The 20,151-nt window shown below is 34.9% G+C and overlaps 1 protein-coding gene across 1 annotated transcript in view; it reads left to right on the forward strand.

Annotated features, from left to right (window-relative positions):
- The window catches only part of LOC131029496 (uncharacterized), a 106,751-nt gene extending 88,317 nt beyond the window's left edge, over positions 1-18,434 (forward strand). The window contains exons 9-14 of the mRNA XM_057960000.2: positions 3,376-3,488; positions 3,626-3,686; positions 10,330-10,497; positions 12,174-12,275; positions 17,804-17,893; positions 17,998-18,434. Of these exons, the coding sequence (XP_057815983.2) occupies positions 3,376-3,488; positions 3,626-3,686; positions 10,330-10,497; positions 12,174-12,275; positions 17,804-17,893; positions 17,998-18,060 (597 nt within the window). The 3' untranslated portion in view covers positions 18,061-18,434. The remainder of the gene's footprint in view (positions 1-3,375; positions 3,489-3,625; positions 3,687-10,329; positions 10,498-12,173; positions 12,276-17,803; positions 17,894-17,997) is intronic.
- Positions 18,435-20,151: the final 1,717 nt, after the last annotated feature.

Genomic DNA, 20,151 nt, shown 5'->3' on the forward strand with positions numbered 1-20,151 from the left:
AAACTGATTTGCCTTTGTGCAGAAACTAATTGCAGCAATATTGGATGATGCAGCTGCCCTAAATGCATGAGAAACTTTTCCATAATCTTCAGATCTATAACTTGCTCTACTCACAAAATTATTTCTGAATTTCATGGATGATGTACAGCCCTGAAAACCATCTCAAATAACAGGAAATACCCTAGATCTGAGTTTTCTTGGGTGATAGGTTTACTTTAATTTTTGGAAAGTGATATGGTCTTGAAACCCTAAAAAATCAGTAACGAATGTCTTCAAAATGATTTGTCCTCTATTGAAAAATATCTCTGAATTTCTGTGAATTGAGGTGATCACCAAAATGGTGTATAAACCCGTCAATGATGTCAAAACAGCAATTTGCCTTTGTAGAAAAATCTCCAAAATCATGAACAGTTATTTGCTTGCAAATCCTATTGACAGATCGTTGGAATTTTGCACAAATTGCTGAATTAGCTCAACATTCTAACCCTAGGTGGAATTGGAATTTACTAGTTAGTTCTTGTCCTCACCTCCGGAAATCAAAAGCCAAGAAGGTTTTCAACCCCCCAAACCCCAAATTTTGCTCTTAGATGCCTTAGATTGAACAAATTGCTCATCAAATGGAGTGAGGTTCCTTCTTGATACCTTTTCAAAATGGGCCCTTGGGTCCTCAATTTCCCTCCAAGTATGTAAAAATATGCTTATTTTCCAATTTTTATTTTAAGTATTTAATATCTTTTTAGTTTTAGTAGTAGTGTTTAAAAACACCTTTTATTCTATGATACATCGGGATATGTCCCTAGGGTTTTTTGCTTGTGTCCTTGTACTGGGGATGTCTTGGGGACGTGGACAGCTTGTAGATGTTTCCTGAGGTCTAACACTGTGAACAAAAGTCCTTTTATTCTATGATCATGGGGATATGTCCCTGGGTTTTTTTGCTCGTGTCCCTGTACTGGGGACGTCTTGGGGACGAAGACAGCTTGGGGATGTGTCCTGGGTTCTAACACTGTAAACAATACATTCTTTGAGCGATTTATTGAGGTTTCAATGTAAGTATATAGACTTTGTCTTCACAAGAATGCATCCAATGTTTGATAACATGAAGATTGTTGTTTTTAAAGGGTTTTAAATGTATATGTCAATATGATGAATGATTCTATAATTTATGTATGTTGTTATCCAGCCATCCCCTTTGCTGCCCCCTGCTGTCCCAAAAAATGGCCTCAAAAAATCCTGTCCTCAAAACGTGTCCCCCCATCCTCGTGTCCCAGAAACTTGTTGGAACATAGCTTTTATTTTAATTATGACAGTATTTTTAAGTTACCGCTAAAATTAGAAATTACTAGGTCCAACTTAAATAATATTATTAATTATTTTAATCTGAAAGAGGGGACATGACACCACTTCTCACTGTATCTAAACATGCACATGGCACTATCGGGACCGTTCACTTTTATCATTATGAGATTCCATTTGTTTCACAAGCAAATTTTGTTGTTCCCTGCAACTAACTCTATCATTATGGTGACTTTGATAAATTGAAGTTTAGCTTTATCTAGATTAGATAGTTTTACTTGTGACTACTGTAATGATGCCTACTTGGACTAGTACTGTTGTGATCATGTTCTGTTTTGATGCTGAGCTTCACCTCATGGATTATTGCTGCTGCATCTTTTTATGATAGTTTCTATGCATTATCCAACAATGAATATTGGATATCTTGTTTTTGTTCCAGTAGAATTCTTTGCGATGTTAATGTTCTCTATTATTAATATATTTTGGCTTAATTATTTATTTTTACAAAGTTAGCACAATGTCACATCAACTTAAATAAAGAGAAGAGATACGCACTATGCAAGCTATAACTTTTCAACAACCAGCTAACTTGAAATGTGAAGAACAATATATTTATAGTGTTCTTTGACCCCCCACATTTCACATTCAATTTGCAAGATTTCACTCGACACTTCAACTACCAAGTTGACACTTAGTATTCAATTTCCAGCCATACTTGCGTTCAATTTGTGAGGTTTCACTTGACACGTCAACTACCAACGTGACCTTATTATTCAACTTCCAAGCATAGATGCATATCCTATTTGGAGAAAATTACATGATTTGGAATCACTAATGATTCCACTGAAGGGAAACAGTTTGATTATGAATCATGATTCGCAAACAAAAATGCAGGAAAAAATCTCTTTAAAATTGTAAACTAAACATTTGAAAATTTTCAAGATTTCATGAGGAGAGATAATTCTAATTCCACAATAAATTTACTTGGTAGATTACAAATAAAACTAAAAGCATGTGTTGAATGAGAAAACATCAATAATACAGAAGCACATCATCAAAACAAATATATTATCCTTTTTTGTACATTCTATTGTGTTTATGTTTTTATTTATAAATGATGGTCATGCAAATCATTCTTTAAAATGACTTGAGAAGTTAAAGAGTAAAAATAAGGTGTCAAAAAACTTAAATAAATTATCAGGTAATTGACTATTCATTTCCTGGGCGCATGAAGCCAAATTTGTGGTGCTATGTTACTTAGGAAGAGTATTGTGAGTCTGTGACTTGATTTATTTTACTATTTCATCACATCAATTATGACAAAAATCTATCCCTCGTACACTTGAAAGGCACAAATTTATTATGATTTTCACACAGACTACCATTTGAAATGTTTATTTATTGGAAATCTTAAAATCACGCATCCTATTTACCCTTTTAAAGGTCCACATTTTTGTTTGAAACAATCTAACAACAAAGGATTACGTGGAGAGAAGCATGACATGAAGTGTTTGCTCCTATTTATGACACATCTTTTGACTAGCTGTGAACTAATATATAATTAACTGAGAATATTGAAGCTGTTATTTTTTAAAAGAGGGGTAAACTATTACAAAAAGTAATGACACAGAATGATTACCGAGATATTCAATATCAACAAAGGAGTGAAAGTCTCCTTCAATAAGAGATACAAACAATTTATCTGATAAGGATAAGATCACGAACTAAGAAAAAGCAGAAGGCAACTTTATTGACCATTATAACTAAATATTACAAGATTATTTAATATAAATGCTTTTGACCTAGAGCCATGAACTAGTGAGGTCACTAATGGGGGACCTCATCCCCAACATAAGCACTCAACAATAACACCCCAACTGGTTTTCACCTTGGTGGCAAGAACATCAACACCACATTTAAACCATTACAACATGCCAATACTAGAATATAGTTAGCTGTTATTGATTCTTCTCAAGGAACTTCACATTTTTTTTAATATCATTGTCTTCATTGTGTTGAATAGCTGTTCTGTAGCTTCTACTTAACCAATTACTGTATTAATGTTGCTCGTAAATGGTTCAGGTGGCATGGGAGCATGAACAGTTCTCAAGACACAGAGTTACGGCTGTCACTCTTTCAGAACTTTCCTCACCTCCAGAACTTTTGGAGCATACAGGTGGCTTATGTGATGGAAGGTAGGGGTAAATATGTATCATAACAACTATGAAATTTTCTATGCACCAGACTTAGTCAGCTTTTTAAGTCTTAAAAATTTCTGTTGCATTCTTTCTACTCCAAATGTAGATGATCTTATTTGTGCTAATTCTAATAGGGAGAATGTGAAAGATGATGCTGTTATTAAGAGCATCAAGTTGATTGCTGAAAGTCTTGCTGTAAGCTTTCTAACAATTGCTTGTTCTTGTAAATATTGTTATGCTTTATTTTGATATACGTGAGTTCTAGTTATTTGCTGGTGCTAAAAAAAGCTAAATGGAATTAGTTTTCATTTGTCTATTTGCATGAGATGATTTATAATGAGCGCCAATAGGAGACCACTTCAAACTTTCTAAATTATGGTATTAATGTGATTATGTATGCCATTAATATTTTTTTAATGCTTCTGCATTGCCTTAAGTTTGTATGCACGTTAATTCTCATTGCAATAGTTCTAATTATCTTTTACTGTCTATTAATGATCTTTTGATGCTATCTCATGGAACAAAGGAATTTCTCAAAGTAAAGGATATTATTATATATCTATGGCAGAAGAAGCTCATTGTTAGCAGCCAAAAAGTCATCTGCAGAAGTTGTAATGTACTTGAACATTTAACAAAAAAAACTTTGATCATTCATCAATTAGATTAGGAAGAAATGCAAAAAGCAATGATATTACCTTTCTACTTGAGGAGACCAAACAAGCAATGCACAAAACATTTATAGATATGTTTTCAAGTTTGAACAAACAAAGCTTTATTGTCTTTATCATATAAAAAACCATTAGAAATGAAATACTTACTAAGGCTTGAATATTTAAATTTTTTTCTTTTTTTGTAACCATTCTATATTATGATATTGCTATCATGATTCAATTGTGTAGTTTTTGAGTCAAACTCATTGACCCATGTTTCATGAGTAGTGGTTTTCAAGAACCCATCTCTCATGAGAATGAATGGTACACTTGGCATTCATTGCATCTAGGTGATGCTCATAGAGGTGAAGCATTGGGCCTTCCTGGGAGGTCACCCATCCCAGTATTACTCCATGGTTAAGCGGACTTGAGTTGGAGTAGTATTGGGATGGGTGACCTCCTGGGAAGGCCCAATGCTTCACCTCTGCAAGCATCACTTAGATACCATGAGTATTAAGTGTACCATTCATTCTCATGAGAGATGGGTTCTTGTGAAACATGGGTCAATGAGTTTGACTCAAAAACTACATAGTTGAATCCTGATAGCAATATCATAATTTGATTTGCTGTCGAAAATATTACCAAATTTACCACAATGAGAACATTGATAATTGTTGAAATAAAGTCCTCTTTGTTCTTTACCACTAAACTTACTTTGAATGTTTGAATTTTAGATGCTTTGAGTGTTGGATTTGATGATTGAGCTCCCATGGTGATCCAAGGATCACTTGCAATTAAAATACCCTACCAGGCAAGAGAAATACCCTATTGCACTCATATCTGTGTTTTGCCCATCAGGATTTGTGGTAAAGTACAAGGCTCAACTGAAGAGAACATACCTTGTGGTGAAGCCATAAGATGTGAGGCTTTTGAATCAAGAAGTCATCATCTCCTTGATTGAAGACTAGTAGATGCAATGAATGCATTGCCATTCATCTTTTCTATTCCATTTTCAACTCTAGCTATCCTTGACTGCATAGGTGATGATGATGTCGAAGAAGAAGAGGATACATCATATGACATAGACTAAGGCAATCAGATATTGCTCTTTTGAAGGTGTTTCAGTTCATCAATTTGTTGTGCATAACGTTGATGCTCATCATGTCCTTGCTTTTTGCAATATGCATTTTGGTCTCACCTTCCTAGACGATTCCCCCTTAAAAGAGGAAGAGGACTTGGTTGTAGTCTATAGTGCTGATTCTTTTGCTTGCTCATTGTTCTCGAAGTCTTTATTTTTCTATTTCTTTCCTTAGTCGTTTGAAGCCTTCTGATATTTTGTGCTTTGATTAGCGATAAGAGCTTGTGGTTTGGAAGACATCAAGGGTGCCCATCTATACCAACTTTGCTTGCTCCCTGGTGAGTGATCTAGCAAAATCATCAAGTGAAGGTATCGCAAATGCAATACCAAGAGTATCTCTAATAGCATAGAATGTAGAAACAAAAATTAAGTAGTTAGGACTAAGTTTTTGAAGTGATGGAAAGAATTAATTGGGGGTTCTATTTCTCAATGACACACCATTTCAGTTGCAATAAAAAGTCTTGGATGCTGTCAATGTTTGTAGGATTCAAACCAATAAAGTTTATTTTCCAATTAATAATCTCTCAAATCAAAGTACCTTGCTTCCTTAATAAGTTCTCTAACTGGGTCCATATCTAATCCGGTGCAGTGCAAGACTCCGTGTGAAAAAGTAGGTAAGGGGAAATGGACATGCATAAAGCTTCACATGTTTCATCACACATATTATGCCATTTTCTTCTTTTTGTTGTTGCCATTGGTTTGAGTTTTGTAGCCATGGTGATTCAATACAACCCTAATTTCTTTAGATATATCTCCATTTGTTTTCTCCACCCATAATAATTGTATGGGTTGAGTGGAGTAATTTGGTTTTGATCCATGATGTTTAACTAAAAAATACAAAAAATGGAAGGAGAAATAGCACTAGACCTCTCACATTGCAAGAAAATAATCCCTTCATTCCATTTCCCCCCTCTTACTGCAATATTTCTAAAAACTAAACCAAAAAAAGAATCTCAGTTTTTGATATAAATAATAGTTGTCTAGTAAAAAATATGGAAAAATGGATTGAATGACTACGTAGAGCTCAGAATCAGCTTTTTGACGAAAATTGTTTGCAAAATTTGACTCCATATGTCTAAAGATATGTCTGATTTCATAAAACTGCTCTAAAAGGGGCCTTAGAGCACAAAGAAGGGCCTTTAATAGGCCCTTGATCTATTACAAAAAGTAATGGCACAGAGAATGATTACTAAGATACTTGATATTAACAAAGGAGTGAAAGTCTCCTTAAATAATAGTTACAAATTATTTATCTGGTAAGGATAAGAGCAACATCTAAGAACGTTAGATAAAAACTAAAAGAATAAAAAAAATTCCTGGTCTATCCAAAAAACTTAATTGACCATCATAACTAAATATTACAATCCATTTGCAAGATTTCAGGTTGCAGGAACGGAGTATCAAGTATGAAGATTGATAAAGGCTCTTTATGGCTTGAAGTAGGTACCTAGGGCATGGTATTTAAAGATTGACAGATATTTGGATGAACAGGGGTTTCAAGAAGTCGTTCAGATCCTAACTTGTACATCGAAAGCTTAGGTGGATGATATCATCATAACAGGGAGTGAGGCACATTTGGTTGATATGATAAACTTAAGCCACCTACATTATTGCCTAGGTGTAGAGGTTTGACAAACAGGTGGTGGTATATTCATTTCTCAGTCTAAATGTGCCAAGAATTTACAAACAAGTTCCAAATGACCAATTGCAAGATCTTATCTACACCTATGGAGAAAGGGCTGAAGCTTTAAGCCAAAACAAACACACTTGTGATCAATGAGTTAGCATTCAAGCAACTACTAGGCAACCTTATCTATCTTACAACCACTAGATTTGACCTGAGCTATGTTGTGAGTTACATTTCTAGATTCATGATAGTACCTAAAGCAAAACATTGGGTTGTAGCGAAGAGGGTGCTGAGATATGTGAAAGGGACACTCAACTTTGGCATTGTCTATAACAGAAGCAAATATCCTAGGCAAGTTTGGTTCATAGATTCAGATTGGGTAGGTTTTGTTGGTGGTGGGAAGTCCACTTCTGGATATGTTTTCAGTGCTGGTACGGGTGCAATCACATAGAACAATAAGAAGTAGCAGGCAATGGCTCTTTCCTCGACTAGAAGCAAAGCATTAGGGAATAGCCAAGGGAATATGTGAGGCAATATGGCTACATAGGATGCCTTCAGACATGCAAATGTCTCAAGTAGGGCTTTCACCCTTGTATTGTGACAAACAAGGAGTGCTAAAGTTGGCTAAGAATCTAGTCTTCAACGAGCATACAGAACATGTGGAGCTTCATTGTCATTTCATATGACAACTTGTAGAAGATGGATAAGCGATATTGCAATACGTTCCAACCGAGGACCAGATTGTAGACATACTTACTTTACTAAGTCTTTGAGTCTTAACAAATTTGTTAAATTTCAGGATAAACTCAATGTAGTTCAGAGATTGACCATTAAGGGAGGGTATTAAAATAATATTGTAATATTTAGTTGTAATGGTCAATTAAGTTGTTAGGATGGACACCTAAATCTTTAGCCTTCAAAAGGCTGATCTTCGGAATTCTTGATGTCAGAAGATAGTTGAAAAGGTCCAACTTCATCAATCACCACATGCCTGCTGAACCTCAAACAGTTAGTGTCCACATTAATCAGCCTATAGACTTTATGGTTGTCACTGTAGCTTGTGAGCTTTTAGACTCTTGGAGTTGAGTTTGTTTCTCTTGGTATTTGGAATCTAGACGTACATAGTAGAACCAAAAACCTTAAGATGGCTCACTCTTGGTTTCTCTCGGACTATGCTTCCTTTGGGGTGTTCTCCTTCATTGCTTTTGTTGTAGACCTGTTGAGAAGGTACACTGCAGTGTAAATTGCTTCCACCCAAAACTTCTTCGGAACTCTCCGTTCTCCAACATGCACCGAGCCATCTCCGTAATTGTACGATTCCTCTTCTCAACTATGCTATTTTGCTGAGGTGTATAGGGTGTTGTGAATTGACGTTTGATGCCATGTTTAACACAAAAGTCAATGAATTGTTTGGAATAGAATTCATTCCCATTATTAAACCTAAGAGTTATGATTGCACATCTTGACTTTTTTTCTACTAATGACTTGAACTTCTGAAATTCTTTAAACACTTTAATTTTGCTTTTAGGAAAACATCCACATTTTCCTATTGTAATCATCTACAAACAAGAGAAAATACATGGCATCAATGACTGATGCTATATTCATTGGTCCATAGACATCTGCGTGAATTAGCTGAAGGACCTTCTATGCTCTCCAAGCCTGAGGTCCTTCTGTAAAGGGATTTTTGTGCGGCTTCCTTGCCTGGCAAGCTTTGCAAACATCCTGAATTTTTTGTTGGATCTTAGGTAAACCCTCAACCAGATTCTTTTGGTCCAATTGAGAGAAATAAGAAAGGTTGAGATGCCTGTAATGTTGATGCCGAAAAGTATTGATAGCAGATGAACTCTTTGTAGTCAATGCATTCTCCCGAACCTTGCTAGTGTTAACAAGCCGATACAAACCATGATCTTCTATGCCAAGTGCAATGGTTTTCTTGGACTCCTTGTCAACAATATGGCACTTGTGTGTGCTGAAGATGATGTCCAACTTGGGATAGCGGTGCATAATCTGAATCATTGAGAGTAGATTTAGCTCCATTCTAATTTCTTATATGACGAGATCCCAATAACTAGTTTGGGATTGGAGAGCCCAATGGAATTGAGGGACAGTGATGGCAAGGTGCACAAGGTGTTAGATGTGAGAAGATCCCAACAATTGAGGGGGTATAGGGAACGTTCCCTTGCGGGTAGGAAGTGAATGTTAGGGATCTATATCCCCAAATTTTTTGTAGATAATTTTTCGAGGCGTCTAGGCTTTTTTTAATTGATGCAGCTGAGTTTTTGTCATAGGCTCACCAAAAATTTGATGAGTTTTCAGGCAAATCTTGGTGAGATTTTCTCATAAGTTTTTGCCTGAATAAGTCGGCAAGCAAAATAAAATCGTCAATTATTCAACAAGTCTTTCATATATGGTGCCAATAACAATCCTGAGGTATTAGACACTGCGAGAGCCTTGCCTTCCAAGAATCCAAAGCCTGTGAGATTGATTACATACTTGGTGTGCTTAATTTAATCACACATGATAGTTAATTGTTTTGCAGCCCCTTGTCTACATTTAGGAAATGGCGAACTTGAGGTATTGGGCACCACAAGGGCTTCCCAAGCCTTCAAGATTGATTATGTCACTAGTTTGCCGAACCTTGTCACAGAGAGTGATTTGTGCTATCCCCAATATTGACAGATAATACATGAGAAATCAAAACTATTGGTGGAATCTGTAATTGGCACAGGGGCACAGCTGATACTCCCTGTGAATATCAGATTTTGTATAACAAGTTAGAAAGCAAAATAGACTTACCTCTGCAAATAGTTGGGACATCCTGCCAACCTACTTCCATGGTCACTTTAGTAAATAGTGAATAGTGACTTTATGATTCCATGTGCACTTAAGATTTTATCCCCTTTTCTCCTACTGGAGAATAGTAAAGTTGTTGGTTGCTGTATATAAAGGCTGATCTTCTGTAAATATTAGTTTATTTTTATGGAGACTTGTAACTTATTAGGAGGGTTGTATTTGCATTTGTTTTGTAAACCATAAAATCATTTGGTCGTGTTTCTTCCCTCTTGCAATTGTTGATGCTTTGGGCATTTCCCTTAAGCCACTTGTTGCATGTATCCCGTTTCATTTTATTAGTGTGCAAAATGACTTCTTTGAGCTAGTGAAGCTTTTTTGAGATTTGATTTGCAGTTGTGTACATATTGGTACCAATATGCTGCTAATGATAAAACAACCATTTGTTGTGTACCTATTATTTGTTGTGAACACATTTTATTTTGTGATTCCTTCTATGATATTTTTAGCTGGGGAGATTAAAAAATGTTTAACTAAATCTATTTCACTATGTTTTCTATTCATTACAATTATACCAGTTGGTTTACTTTGTTATGAATCCTAATGTAATATATCTGATTTTTTTTACAGAGGCATATTTATGGTCATGATGGAAAGGAGATTGACATCTTTGCAGATGGCAGTACTTTGGCTGTAAATCCTTCCTATGTGAAGCTTTGGTTGGATCTACTTTCACGAACTCCTCGAGTTGCACCTTTCCTCACAAAGAATGATGCCATAATTATTGCTTTGAAAAAGGTCAGTTATTTTTGTGACAACCTCAGGTTGGTGTTTTTCCTGTCTATATTCATTGTAATTGCTAAGAAAGCACGCAAAAATAGCATTCTATGTAATTGTATGACTTTGAGTTTCAAAGCTTGTAAAAGTATTTTTCTCTTCCTAGTTAATCTTAATGCCTAGTTTTTGGTTTCAACTGTTCTATACGTTTAATGTCAATAATGTGGCTAAGTAATTCTCTTAAACATAAAAATGAAGAACAGTGATATGGAACTACATGACATGCACATGGAACAGTTTTAATTTATGAAAAAGTTTTCATGTGGTTTGACATTGCTTTTCATTGCAGAACATTGTATCTTTTCCTAATTGATCTGAATGCCTAGCTTTTGGTTTAAAGTGCTCTATAAGTTTGATGTCAATGATGTGGCAAAGTATTTCTCTTAGACTTAAAAATCAAGAACAATAATATGGAACTATACAATGTGCTCATGAATGAAGTTGTGGACACTGGAAACAGTTTCTATTTATGAAAAAGTTCTCATGCATATTGACATTGCTTTTCATTGCAGAAAGTTTATTTGGTGATTCTTTTTTCTCCTTTTTATTTAGCTTGTATCTTTTGTATGCAATGATAACAGGATAAATTTTTTTGATCGATTGGATTCTTCATTAATAGTAATGTTGTGCTCACATTTTGTGCACCAACAACAAAACTTCACTTATTTGATGGTTAGTTCTTTTCTTTGGCATATTGAATATAAAATATTTTGGTTATGAGGACAACAGATATCTTGGGATTGCTTTTTTTCATGAGTGGCTCACTGTAAGGACTACATGAGTTGTGTAGTGTTGCAGTGAAGACAAATGTTTCCCAACTATTGATGAAAGATTAAGATGCTTTTCAGAGTCAACTGTTACCTGATGTGTTGTATTCTTCTTTGTCTGTGACTTAACATAGAATAAAGATATAAATTTCAATCTTACTACTGTTTGTGTTCTTCCATCAATAAGTTCTCATACTTCGTTGGCTCTTGTGGGCTGTGGTCATTTTTCTCACTACTTTGAGGGGCATGATTGATCCATATTTAAAAAATAGTCAAATTAAGGAATTTAATCATTTTGGATTTCCATTCTTCAGGATATTATTCATTTAACAAATTGGTTTTCCAGAAAACTAACCTGTTTGCATTTGACTCTATGGGGGAATTCAAGAGTTTGCCATTGTAAATGCCATTTAATCTGGATAATATGATGTCTCATGCACTTAACAAGAAATCTGTGTGTGGAAATGTCCAAGTTGCAATGTAGCACAGAAAAATGCTGGATGGAGTTTCATCAATTCTCCCAGGATAGCACTTATTTAACTAAGTTGGGAATTCTACATTAAAATATGTTTCTAGTATATCCTGTAGATCCTTTTGATCTTGTTATATCTTCTCTCGTACCATATTGATCTTGTTATATCCTTCATTTGTAAAATCTGGAGCTTTATTTAAGGGTCTGTTGTAATTCTCGACTTGATTTCTGCCACTAACTTTGTTCCTTACAGTATTGTGATCATGTTTCAAATTCATATTCTTCTGAGTGGTTTTAATATTCATGTTGGGATGCAATGAGGCAAGTATTGAAGTCGCTTACTGAAAGTTGTAGAATTATAATTCCCTTGTCTAACAGACAACTGATTTTGATGACAGGAATTGTCGGACCATACCATTGATGTCACTTTGCAACATGAATCACTGGATGGCATGTTCACTTTCTATGACATCACACAGGCCAAACTTAGTATATATCAGGTAATGGCCTCTACTCTTTTATGCACATTTTCTTTGATTCCCCCCAGTAGTAAACTTCTTGGTGCATGCTCATAAATTCATTGGATGACTACTTAGAGGATTGTGATAAAGTGAAGAGGCTGAGAGGAACTATGATAAGTTGATATTTTGTTCTTTTCGTTTGTTGTGAATCATTCATAATCGTGAAATGAGATAAAAGCTTTTCAACTTTTGTCAAGGAAACAATAATTCCACCGTAACTGAAATCGTGGAAGCTCTCTCATGTAAGATTAGCATGACATTTTTATTCGATTAGAAATGTTTTGACCAAGTTTTGGTCTGAAGTGAAGCCATCAATAAAAACCTGCTAGGAATTCACACATGCACATCATTTGTAGTTCATTTTTTTTCTCAATTAACTGGCATGAAAATATATTCATAGACTCAAATTTATAGTTGGAAACTTGGACTCGGCAGCCCAAAATTTTAAACTAGATTACAGAAAAAAACTTTGTAAAAACAAAAAATACATCATTACAGAAAAAACTAATTAATGCATGAGAAGCACAAAAAATGAATTTAGAGGACAAATGAGTCTATTATGAATCAAAATTTGTCATTATTCAAACATTACATATCATATGTCCCCCAAACACTCAAAATTCAAAAGTTCAAAGTAAAGAATTGAATAAAATTATGAATAATAATTGTACAACATGTCATTAATAGCCAAACACCCCCTACATCTTCCCCTTCCTAGCACTAGTATTATCTGTCCTCAACCTAAAATGTAAATCTGAATCATTATGAATAGTGAATGATTTTTCAAGCATGTTTTCCTCCAATGCCTCTATTGGACTGGAATCTCTCCCCACTTCAATGAGATCTTCATTATTAAACTTTTTATGTGCCTTATTGACAATCCAATTTGAAATTCAATCAATGTCACCCAAGATGATGGCATCTTTCAACTTTTTGGTTCAAAGCCAAATGTTGTAATGGACATAGACAAGGTCATCAAGGTGCTTTTGGTTTAAATCTATATCTCTTTATGGTTTGATGCTCTCAAATAGGTTCTAATTGTGCTAACATCTAAAAGTGCTTTAACACATATAGCTGGCCTTTGAGGATTTGATGGGACAAAAAGATAAATCGTACACTACAAATCTCAAATGTAACTTTAAAAAATTATAAATGTCTAACTTAAAATTTTCAAATTTCTAGTATTAAGCTAGGATTTAAAATTGTGTATATCAAAAAATGTGCAATTAAAAGACAGACCCAGGTATCAGTTTTTCGTCTTACAATGTGTTTCTGAGGTTTTTCGTTTGGTGGGATTTTCTCTATGCATGAGCAAGGTTTGTGATGGCCTCCTTAAATGTATTAGAGATGTAGAACATTGGGTTTATTTAGTATGTCATATCATGTATTGGCTGGTGGAGTGGTAAATGCTATTATATTTTCTTTTGTTACCATCATAGTAATGGATAATGGCCTCCTCTTTATCCGTTGACATGCCATCCAATTGACCAAATATAGAACCTCGATCAAAGTCTGTCACAAAAAAATTGAATATAAAATTTTAAATTAATAGAAAACTAAAGAGAATTAACAAAAAAACAAGCAAATACAAAATAGCCTCCTTCCTTCCCAAACTTCTTGACCTCCTTGTTGGGTAATCTAGCTCTTTATCAATAATTTTACCCATTTTGCGAAATTCATCAATGATAAAATGTTAGATGACAATGATCTCTTAGTTAGCTTCGATGTTGTGTCTCTCTTCACTAATGTTCCTATCCCAGACTCAATTGAGATTATTAAGTGGAAGACCAATAGTGAAATTGCCTCCTTGGTATAGTTATGCCTTAGATCCACCTTCTTCACCTTCCAAGGAATTGTTTATGAGCAAGTTGATGGGCTTGCCATGGGTTCCCCTTTGTCCCTCGTGGTAGCCAACCTTACATGAAACATTTCGAAGGCATTGCCCTCAATTCCTTTCCCCTTAAGCTTGGTGGAAGCTATCATTTGCTAGCCCCATGGTCTCAAGATATTGGAGGAATTCCACTTTCATTTAAACATTGCCTCCTTGCATTTCTTTTACCAAAGAATTAGAATCCCACAAACAACTTGCCCTCCTTGATATGTGCTTACCAGAAAACTTGATGGTTCCTTTGCTTGTCAGGTCTTTCATAAAGCCACCCACACTGACCTCTACTTGCATGCCTCCTCCCATCATCACCTTGCACAAAAACTGGTTTTTTCAAAACTTTATTTACTAGGGCCTTTAGGATTTGTGATATTGTCAACATCAACCAAGAAATTGCCTACCTCAGTCTTTGAACTAAATGGGTACAAAAGAAAGCATATCCGAAAGGCAATCAAACAAGCTAGAGCCAAAGTGTTTTCTAAACCCATGAAACCTTTCCCTGTTGACCTACCCATCACCTCCTTTCCCTTCATTGAAGGTCTCTCCTACAAAATTTCTAAGATTCTTTAAAATACGGACCTTCATTGCATTTTCAAGCATGTTCGTGCCCTTCGCCATTGCATCCCTCCTTGAAAGACCCTCTTGATCATCTCCACTATGCTAGTATCTACAAAGTAACCTGCTCTCATGGCACCATAAATTGGTGAAACAAGGCGGTCTATCAACACAAGGATCAAAGGAACAGAACGTCAACATTACACATGAGCGTATTCTTAAGTTGGCACTTGCAAAACATTCTTCTTTAACCAAGCACCATATACCCTTGGAAGAAACACAAATCTTGGCCAAGGAAGGCAATTTCTTCAAGAGAAAGCTCAAAGAGGCCATTGAAATCAGCCAACATACTTCCAACCTCAACAGTGATGTTGGTTGGTGTTGTAGTCTTTCTTAGAAACCCCTATTAACCCACCTGAAAATCCATCCTTTTCCTTTTCCCACCCATTGATCCATCCTTGCTGCTTGATTTGGGTTCCTCACCTTGAGTTTCCTTTTTATTGACTTTTGCTTTGCACCTTCTCATCCTTTTGCTTCCTGCTTTACTTCTTTCCCTTTGCTTTGTCCCCTTTCTCTTTCCTCTCTTCTTCATTGGCATCCCATTTCCCTTCGCCATGGTTCTTTTTGTTGTTTTGTCTCAATTTAGTAATTTCTTTCCTTTTTTCTTTTAATTTCTTGGTTTCATTCTCCTTCTTCCTCGACATATTTATAGCAATTTTTATTATCCTTTTTTTCCTTTTAGATTTTGTTGTTAGTGACCTTTTATTAATTAATTGATAACATTTATTGTTATTTTAGTACTCTCTCTCTCTCTCTCTCTCTCACTCTCTCACTCACACACACACACACGCACACAATTAATTGATAATATAAAGATTTATGTTAGCACTTCTCACATTCATATATATAATAGTGTTTTATTAATTCAACATTTTTAGTTTATAATATTGTATATTTGTATTGTTTAATTATTTATAATAAAATAAAGATATATAGTATTTAGTATTTTTTAGTATTGAACGCATGTATTTTTGAAAATTTAGTAATTTAAATATATAATAATGTTAAGATTTATGGTTGAATTATTTTATAATATATATTATATTGTATGTTTGTTTTTTGTATTTCTTAGTATAATTTTAAGATGTATGTTTGAATTATATTATAATGTATTCTTTAATTCTTTTATGTATTTAGTGATTTTGAGTAAAATTTAGTAATTTTTGTTCTTTTATAATTTAATGTTTTTAGTATATATATTTATTTCTTTAATATTGACCCTTCTTTTATTGTCATTATCCCCTTTTTTTTCTTCTTTTTCTTTGTTTTTTTATTATAATTTTATTATTAATTTGGATTCTTTTTTAGTGGTTTGGTTGGCTCTCTTCCTAATTTCTTTGCATGCTTGATTTTTTTTTTACCTCCCATTCTATTCTTCTATTCTAATTCATTAGGATTTCCCTATTTCAGAAGTTTGTTATTAACCATAGACACTTTACCTACCCTCTCTCCTGTTACCTTGGTTTTCGTACCCTCTCACCCTCTCCTTTTTATCTTGCCTGATTTGCTAACAATCATTCAATTCTTTTCTCTAACATTATGGACTCTGGAAATCATGTCAACAAACTTGAGTTTGTAATCATTACTTAGCTTGAGTGATTCCTTTCCATTCTTGACAAACGCCTCATCAAAATTTGTTTTCATGGCTTTCTCCCTCCCTTTGTTTTTCTTAGAACATGGAGAGTCCATCTAGGCATTGCTTACTTACAAGGCTCTACAAAACAGTGAAAATTTTGGATTGTACAAGTTTCCTTTCTTTAGTATCTTTCAATAACACTTGCTTATCCATCCAATTTCACCAAGATTCTCAAATGCTAAATCTAGGCAATTGCCACCACAAGGGCTCTAAAAGGTGTTTCTCCACCCCAACCTCTTGGATCATCCCCTCTAACAGATTGCATGTCTTATCATTCTTGATTTTGTGTGAGGCATCTACAGCCTTGAAGAACACCGGTATCCCTTCAAAGCCATAAAATTTTAATAGGTGTCATATTCTTGCCATTTGGCAAAATATTGCAGCTGTTTTTGTGCCACACTGAAGTCCTTAGCAGTTGGATCTTGATTCCCACGCCAGCAACTGTTAATGCATTTACCAACAATTCCCAATATCTTCTGTTAGCCACATTAAATGGTATGTTATATTTGTACCAAAAATATCTGTCGCTTACATTGTAGCCTCATGGTTTTCCCTTGGTTTGAAGCAGTAGCTTAAAGCAGAAATTGTGCTCCTAAAAAATGGACTAATATTGTAGATGGAGAAATTATGAGGATCAAGGAAATTTGGTGGAGAATGTAGATGCTATAACTCTCTTAACTTGTGGGATGCCAAATCTATGGACCAATAAAAGAATTTCCAGATAATTTTGGGTTCGCCATGGGATTCATCCTTGTCCAATGTCCTCCTTTCAGTTTTCTTTTCCTCTAACTGGAAAGTAGGGCATTGATTTTCTTCACTTTTTTCAGCACTGAAAGACACAACTTGACATCGCAACCAGCAGTTTTAGCAGCATAACAGCAAGGATAAAGTTTTGTACAGCTTCATTTAACATTTGCATTTTTGATAAAAAGGAAAAAAGAATTAGAAAAAAGTTAAATACCTTTGCCAGTGCACACTAATTATTGATTCATCTTCAAATTGGATCTCTAATCACTAAACAATCACTTCGCTCTGCTCAGTTTTCACAAAATAAGGAAAACATGAAAAAATTGGGTTTTAAAACTCCCATTACTGCTTTTTCCATGCAGCTGAGCCTGGGCTCGATATTTGTGGGTCTCTGTATAGAACTCTTTGCAAGTCTTCAGTGTTAACTAATGTGAGTCTGTAGTCTGAACTTGCGAGTCTGTAGCTGTGAAAATACCTTGCAAGTTTGTTCCAGTCAGGCCAGAATTCAATGAGTTTTCTAACTATGCTCCAACCAAAAATATGAGAATAATACCAGTTTTTGGTGGCCAGCATTTGAAAGTGTTATAATGATTATTGACATTTTTGAGTTCTATTTGATTGCAGGTAGCCAGTGTAACCTTTGACCTATTTGTTTTGCTGGCAGTGGCATCATATTTGAGTGTTCTTTTCATTTTCCTGGTTGTTACAACAAGGGTAAGTTTTGAAATTCGCCTTTTGCATCTGGCTTTCATCTTTTGTGAAGCTTACAGTCTTTGATGATTGCTAAATTTTTCTATTGTCTTGCATTCCTGAAACAGGGTTTGGATGATCTGATCAGTATTTTTCGTCGTCCTCCTTCACGCAAGCCAAAGGCAGCATGATATTTCTTGTCCCTGCTCCTTTGTTTTTCAGCTGCATAGGAGATTGTTGTTATTTTTCTGCAAGGTTTCATAGGGGTAGAGAGCTCAGATTATGGATCTTTGTTTTTCATCAAAAAGCCATCTTTTGTGCTGGCTTTTTCATGTATTTGTTGGTCCATTTTTAACGGCACACATTTGTTAGGGTTATTTCTTGTCTGACCCTTCAGTTTATATTTGTGTTTTAATATATTTAATCCCTTTTTGGTAACCATAACATTTGCAGTTAAAAACTGTGAATTACTTGGTATGCTGTATCATTAATGGGTTAAGAGTGTACCATTTGTCGGATGAAATACATTCATATTGAAAGATTGAAGGAAAACCAAATTTTGCTCTTTGCCTGTTGGGACTAGTAATATTTTTGACCCTCATTTTTTGTACCTTTAAAATTTAAACTATTGGAAAATAAATGATAATGGGCCATTTAAGTGAAATCAATTAAGACTTAACTGGGTATGTTACTGCATCAAGAAAAAATTATAGAGCAGATTCTCCAAGGGTAAAATTCAGATTGCTTTTGTTGCAATTGCATGCTTGCTACAGTATCAAGGAGTGAAGAATTGGGTTATGTACTTTGTTTAAGGAAAATATCAAGTTGGCTCTCCCTGGCATTTTGTACAGCAGGTTGAAATTGTTTTCTGGGCATGTTAATTTTGTTCATGTTTATTCAAAACAATGTATGATTGATAATACACTTATATGCTTACAGTTCTGAGCCTAATACGTGTTCTCTCTTAAAGACATGACTCATTGATTCATTAGGTTTCCATGATACGAATATTTTTAGTGAAGGCTTGACCTTAAACTTAAACTAGTGAACTTTTTCAGCCTCTAAAGGCTATGTAGCTACTCTGTTTTGGTTATTTTAGAGACTCTTTACAGATTTCATCTTTCATTTTCCTGGCATTTCTCCCAAGGCTTGTTAAACCTTAAAAGGTCATGGAATAATTTCAGTTTACATTTTTGAGATATTTCTCATTATTAGGGTGATGCAAAATTATGACGTGTTAACTTGAATAAACCCTGAAGCATATTGAACCACTGAGATTCAATTTTCGTTGATGAATCTTCAATTGGTCTCTTGGTCAAGGCTTGTTAAGTTATTGTGTGGATTAAAATGGCTGAACATGATATAAGCCAGCACAAGAGGTACGTGACAAGTATAGACTGCTTCCTCGTTGGAGGGTGCCCTAGTCTTAAGGGTGTCCAAGCTGATAGAAAGGTAAATACAGTCAAGAGGACTTGCAAGCCAGTTTCCTATTTCAGCCAAAAAGCATTAGACACTGTTGGGGGGTGCCCTAGTCCTAGTTTTTCTGTTTGTTCAAAATCTAGATTTGTATATCTCAGTCTACTCTCCACTCTTGTAACCTCCTCTGTCGTCGAATTTGAATCTGCACATATGAAAACAGTGAATTATGGTTGTGCTGTATAGAGGTTTGCCCAAGTCAAACCTTGTGTTGGTGTTCCCACCTCAGAACAACAATGATGATGTAAAAAGAGTGCTTGTAATAATGGAAATGCTGAAATGAAATGATATACTTTAGGTAAGAAACACTTTGATGGAGCTTCACATAAAGTTGATAAATTACTCTTTAGACAAGTCTTCAAGTGTTGATTCAATAACACGATCACAAAAGGGAATTTGAGTATTTGACAACAGTTAAGTTATAGGATTAACAATACATTTTTTTTTGTAGAATATGGACTAAATAGGCTTCCAATGATCTAGAAAAAAACAATAAGGTAGGGGCCTAAATGTAGCGTGAAATTGTAAAGGGATACAATTTTCTTAACTACATTTTTAGCCCTCACTTTAGGGGGAATATGAACTTTACACCCATACTCATGATAAAGTAGAGATAAAGATATAGAGGAGTTGAGAGCAAGACATACAATGGATATGATGACCGTAAGTTGAGGGATGTGTAAGCTCTAAAGAAAGCATAGGATCCTATCAGTCCACATAAACCATTCAAAGTAAGATATATATACAAAACAAACAATGTTAGTACTAAAGCAAACAAAAGGTCTAAGTCAACTAGGTGAAGAAAC

This window comes from Cryptomeria japonica, chromosome 11 (assembly GCF_030272615.1).
Source record: "Cryptomeria japonica chromosome 11, Sugi_1.0, whole genome shotgun sequence".
Taxonomy (NCBI): Eukaryota; Viridiplantae; Streptophyta; class Pinopsida; order Cupressales; family Cupressaceae; genus Cryptomeria; species Cryptomeria japonica.